At 43.2% G+C, this 6,186-nt stretch overlaps 1 protein-coding gene across 3 annotated transcripts in view; it reads left to right on the forward strand.

Annotated features, from left to right (window-relative positions):
- The window catches only part of Lyn (LYN proto-oncogene, Src family tyrosine kinase), a 115,971-nt gene that overhangs the window by 79,111 nt on the left and 30,674 nt on the right, over nucleotides 1–6,186 (forward strand). For all 3 annotated transcript variants that reach the window (NM_030857.2, NM_001111098.1, XM_006237834.5), the window contains exons 9-10: nucleotides 3,502–3,684; nucleotides 5,490–5,566. In NM_030857.2, the coding sequence (NP_110484.1) occupies nucleotides 3,502–3,684; nucleotides 5,490–5,566 (260 nt within the window). The remainder of the gene's footprint in view (nucleotides 1–3,501; nucleotides 3,685–5,489; nucleotides 5,567–6,186) is intronic.

Consider the following 6,186-nt stretch of genomic DNA (forward strand, 5'->3'; position numbering starts at 1 on the left):
TGTGTGTGTGTGTGTGTGTGTGTGTGTGCAACAGATATAGAATTTTCTTCTTTTTTTTCAACATTCACTGGTAAAATCAGAGTTACTCCTAAGTTGTGGCTACTGTGAATATTGCTTTGATTGTGGTTTTGGTGGTGCATGAATATTTTTTCTAGGAGTAATGGATTTGCTGGGTCATAAAGTACAGTCAGGCCTCTATGTCTCTGGAGTCAACCTGTGTTAGGTGGAAAATATTTGGGGAGAGGGTTACACTTATGATACAGGGTTTTCTGTTCATTTCTTTCTTTATACCTAAGCAATATAGTCTAACGACTATGTACGTAGCATTTGCGTTCACTAGGTATCTTAAGTTACCTAGAGGTGATTAAAGTATCCATGAAAATGTGCACAAGTTGGAAACAAGTACTGTGTCATTTTATGTGAAAGATATCCTTGGATTTTTATGTGCTCCAGGATCGTAGATCAATCACCTATGGACTGTATAGATAGACCAATCTCTATGGATTATATAAGAAAGACCATGGATGAATCATTGCCCTATTAATACTGTCAACAGGTCTCGGTTTCACCTGTTCATAGCAATACACAATATACCTTCTCCGGAACAGTGGACCTGTGCCTACAGCATGGCTCCAGAGCAGCACCGCCTGTGTGGTGACTCAGAAGGCTGCTGTCATCAACTTTTGTAGGCCCTTTGGGATTTCATCACAACGCTTTGTCATTAACATTCAGGGGTGCTCAAAAAAAATAGCCAAGGCAGGGACTGAGGGAGCAGCCATAGCGGCCCTCGAACCCCAGCATTTACCTACAGTCATCAACACACTTTTTGATTTCTGTCAGCCGGGCTGGTTTGGAGAGTTTCTTCTGCGTTTCTCTGATTACTAATACAATCAAATTCCTTTGGTTCATCTGAGCCATTGTAATCTCTCCTTTTGAGAATGTGCATCCGAGCGTTTACCTCTGCCTCTGGAAAGCATATAAAAGCTACTTAAAACTGATTTGTAGCAATTACAGATTCGAGATACTAGTCCCTTGTCGGCTGTATAAGTCATGGAAAATCTCGTGCTCTGCCCCTCCGTCTCTGTGTGTGCGTGGGGGTGGGGCGTGTCAGATATTGATACTGGGTGTCTTCCTCATTTGCTCTCCACCTCATTTATTGAGCCAGGGGAATTACTGCTCCTTAACCTAGTCAGACTCACTGGCCAGTGAGCTCGAGGAATCCTATCTCTGCCCCATCAGCACTGAAGTCACAGGGTTATGCCTAGCTTTTAAATGGGCGCTGGGCATCCAAACTCCAGGCTTCGTGCTTGCAGAGTAATCACCGCTAACTCCCTCCCTATTCCAAGAGTGCATTTTCTTATGTTTTTCTATCAGTATGCTCGTAGAACTGAGGGCTTGTCTATAAATTAAAAATACCATAATGGAATTTGTGATTGAGTGTAATTTATTTTTTATAGGTCTATTCACTTCATTTCAAGCATGAATGTCTAACCTGCATGTGTGTATGTGTAGTGCTGTGTGCAGGCTTTATGCTCCAGAGATCCTGAGAGGGCACTGGATCCCCCTGGAACTTGAGTGGATTGTTACTTGTGAGCTTTATGTGGGTGCTGGGAATCAAACTTGGGTCCTGTGCACGAACAACAGGTATTCATTACCTCTGCACACTTCCAATATGATTTAAAAGACTAATGGATGGGATCCATTTTACAATTGCTCTCAATGCAAATAAAGAGACACCATGTTCACCTTTGAAAGACAAGTGAATGTAATTTACTCAGCACTCTCTGATGTTTAAGAGGTAGCTTCTGCTTCCCTTTCTATCGCTGTCTTCGGTTTGCTTAAAGCTTATTTCTAACACGTTCTTCGCATTTCTCCTCCATGGTCTTACTTACACTTGTCAATCTTACTACACTATAAAGCATCACAGAGTATTATATTAAAAAAAGGAATTATTTTGATAGAGATCAGCCTCTGCCTCCTCTCTCCCCCTCTTCCTCTCCTCCTCCTTTCTTTGCAAGGCTGGGGATGGAGGGCATCAGGCACTCTACCACTGAGCTACACCCCCACCCAGAGAACTCGTTCTCAACGGCCAGAAGAAAATCACTGGCTACAGGCACTCCTAGAAATCAATGCTTTCTTGGTCTGCTTATTTCGAAAATACTTTAAAAATAACAATAATACTTCCTTCTGTGAAAAATAGGCATAATCATTGTTGATTTTAATAAAAACAGAAAAGATAAGAAACAAGTAGAAGCCACCCCAAATGCTGTCACCCAGAGCCACTGTCATGTGAGCCTGCTGCCTGCCACAGCTGACTTACTAGCCTGCGAAGGGGCCTGTCCACTCCCAAGCCATTGTCTGAAGGTGGCTGCAAAGGTCTGTCACAGCAGGTGACACACTAGCAGATCTTTAGGGTGCTACCAGCCGAACATCCCTCCTCAACTTTATTTTTCAAGAGACCTATGGAAACAGACGGAGAAAGGGGAATTTTGATTATTATTTTTTTTCTGCTTTGCCAAATTACCGGAAAAGAAAAAAGGACTTCCTTAAAAAAATACAGGCATTTCATTGAAGCAGTTTCCAAAATAGTGAGACCTTTAAAAGCTACATTAAAGAGTTGGCATTTCTCAAGGGTTTCCACGAGCCAGCGTTCCTGAAGGTGTGGGAAAGACCACTGAAGAAATCCAGGTTTCTTGCCCAAAGAGTGCCAGGAGAGGTAGCCAGGTGTGATACCTGCCTTCAGCATGGGCACTCGCCAGAGACCAGGCCTCTGAAAACCTTGGAAAATATTTCTTTGACCCTAGGGTATTATACTTTCAAGTGTGTATATAAGCAGCTTTTACAGGTCTACAGGAGGTCTTCCTGACCGCATAGCTGATATAACCCAGGCATGGAGACACACACTCAAGCCACAGAAACCAAAAGATGGGGGCAGGAGGAACACCAGAGTCAAGCCAACCAAGCCTACATAGTGTCCAAACCAAAACAAAACAAACCACGTACTTAGCCACTTTATAAAATTGTCTGCATTGTTTCATTAATAATAACCAGTGCTTAATGTGTGTTGATGTATTTTCTTTTACACTGTCCCTTGCATGTTCATTCTCTCTCTCTCTCTCTCTCTCTCTCTCTCTCTCTCTCTCTCTCTCTCTCTCTCTTTCTCATTATAAAGTTTTAATTTTCTTGTTTATTTTGCCTTGAATAACATTTTATTTATTAACTAGAGGGAAATATTATTCCTCATGGTAAATTGCATATAGAGTTTTCACAACTATTGTTGTATAAAACCTTTTAGATTTTGCAATAAATATTAAGCATTCCGTAAAGGAGTACAAAGAATTCCCACAAACCCTCCAGTCACTGTGCCCTTGGTATTTAACACCACAGTATGTTTTATCTTAAGCTTCCTGTCTATAAATAAGCTTCCTAGCGCCACATTTGGGAAGCACAGCACTTGGGTTCTGCATTTGACCAGCATGCTCTGCTCTCGGTCCTCTCCAGGTTACTATAACAACAGCACAAAAGTGGCTGTAAAGACCCTCAAGCCTGGCACCATGTCTGCTCAAGCATTCCTGGAAGAGGCCAACCTCATGAAGACCTTGCAGCATGACAAGCTAGTGCGGCTGTATGCCGTGGTCACCAAGGAGGAGCCCATCTACATCATTACCGAGTTCATGGCCAAGGGTGAGTGGCATCCCCAGTCCAGACCCCTAAAGGAGGCAGGTCGCATAGCAAAGTGTTACAGTGATCAGAGAACCCTCAGCTTTAGTGTAAAGCCTACTCAGTACTGGGAAGTCAGAAAGTAAGAGAAAGAGGACATTACATAATCACAAAGTCTGAGTAGTCATAATTCTAAAACAGCTTATTTTTCTTCTTCAGCATGATTGAAATTTCTGAATGTTACTTTAAATTGCTAACGTAGGGTCTGAGGATGTGGTTGAGGTGGAACGCTTAGGTAGCGCCTAAATTTAGTTAATGTTTTTTAACCCATGGAAGTTAAATCCCCGTGTTGTGGAATCCCTGAAGAAAAGGTCCTAAGTAGCCATCTTTCCTGGTTAGCTCTTTGGAAATGGCTATCAATCATGATTTTCTTTCCCTTCGCCTTCAGTCTGGTAGAGAGATACTTCTAAGCCCTCACATTGTTTTTTAAGTCTTTGGAAAAATGAGTGTAGGGAAGAAAGCAAGGTGAGTAATAATCCTAAATTAATAATTGCTCCTGCAAGTCTGACTAGAGCGTGCTGTGATAGTCAATATGTCAGTAACTGTTTTCAATGCTGGAAATCATACCTAGGTCCTCACTCATGGTAGACAAGTACTCTAGCACTGAGCTAACAGGAAGTTCTATTAGCCAGCAGGTTAGAAGCATGGGTGTTGCATATTTTAACTTAATATCTGTTAACAAGTGCCGTTCAGAACATCATTGACTCAAAGCATTCCCCATAAGGGGACATGTGCTGTCCTGTTTGTGTTTCGCTTTTCCCAAGGCTGGCTAAGTACGTTCTCCTTGAGCTGTGTCCCCAGCCTCAGAGATATTGTTAATAACATAGAAAGAACTCCATGGCTTTGGTTGCTATAACTGAGATACCATACTCAGGACCAGGTGCTTTGTCATTTGTACATGTGGCATTTCCTTGAAACACTAGTGTTCGCTGAGTACTTAACATGTACCACTTTGGCCAGTGGCTTCTGTGTCCAAGAACTAAGTGCTATTCTGTGACACTAAGTGCTTACCACCCACCAAACCCCACAATGTACAACTTAAATCCCCTTGTTTACATTTCGACAAGAACTCCTTTAGCGCTACAGGGCCCACTTTGCAGAGACTTGACGATAAGTAGACCAAGGCTGCATGTAAGATTGGTGCTTGTGATTCTATGGGAGAAAGAGGTCTCATAGATATGAAACCAGAGGAAGTAGGTGGGGGCTGCTGTCAGCACCAAAATTAGGGAACTGACTTGTTTCCAGTGCAACAGCTCTCCCAGAGCCTCAGGCTTCTTCTGAGGTCTGTACTTTTTCTGAAACAAGTCAGAGCCAGCCTAACCTGATGCCTAGAAGGGAAAGGCCTTCCGTGAGATGTGCTTCCTGTCTTTCTGTCCCAGACAAGCTGACCAGTGATTAGGCAGCTGCAGGATGTTACTACACTGGCTAGTTCTCTGAAACATGATTTCACATAGCTATGGAGAGAAGATGCCACTATCTTCCCATCTGCCCTGAGAGTAGCCAGTCAACAGTAACAGACTGAAAGGGATTGGGCTTGTGCAATCTCAGGAAAAGGTTTTATAAGCATTCTGAGCTACAAAGCCCATCATTTTATGGGAGCTTCTCCCTAATGGCAGTTTTCTTTCTCAGTACTGGAGATGAATCCTAGGGCCTCGAGCATGCTGGATAAGCACTCTACCCCTGAGCTCCACCACAAGCCCCTTGATGGAATTTTTGGCTTTTGCCTCGTGTGCTTGCATGGCGTTGACCAGTCATTCTTCTGCCTGCAGGTAGCTTGCTGGATTTCCTCAAGAGTGACGAAGGCAGCAAGGTTCTGCTCCCGAAACTCATTGACTTTTCAGCTCAGGTGAAGTATTAGGAAGCCCAGTGAATGTGCCTGTACTCTTGCAGATGCAACGTCTCTTCCTGTGAGAAGGAACTCCCTTTGAGTGTGTGCGTGCGTGCATGGGACTGTCGTATGTCTGTATGTCTATATGTCTGTCCATCTGCCTTCAGACCCGCTGGTATATCACGTTCTATGAAGCAGGTCAACCTCTTTATTCTGGATCACTTTCCCATAATTCATAGGAATGGTGCTGAGCCTTTTGAAAAGCCAATTCCATACTGTGTAAGTGCATCAGCCTTTAAATCATGCATGTGTTTAATCAAGTGTGATTCTAGTACACTGATTCTCTGGAGTCCTGGCATTCTGCCTACTCTTCCTCTTAACCCCTATTGTGTGTCTCACTAGGGGTCTGAGATATACTCGCTTGTAATGTCTCCAATACTAAAGAGAGTTAACTATTTTTTTTTTTTTTGGAGTCGCATACTTCCTGAAGTGTGTTTATAAGCCAAGGCAAATTCCCTGGAATCTGAACTATGCCTGGTGCAGTAAGGAAATATACATTTCGGGGAGGAAGGGAAAGGAACCAGAGGCCTGCCTTCTTTGCCATCCTGGACTCCTATACTGGCCCTGGCTCTAAGGTG

The sequence above is a fragment of the Rattus norvegicus genome, chromosome 5 (assembly GCF_036323735.1).
Source record: "Rattus norvegicus strain BN/NHsdMcwi chromosome 5, GRCr8, whole genome shotgun sequence".
Classification (NCBI taxonomy): domain Eukaryota; kingdom Metazoa; phylum Chordata; class Mammalia; order Rodentia; family Muridae; genus Rattus; species Rattus norvegicus.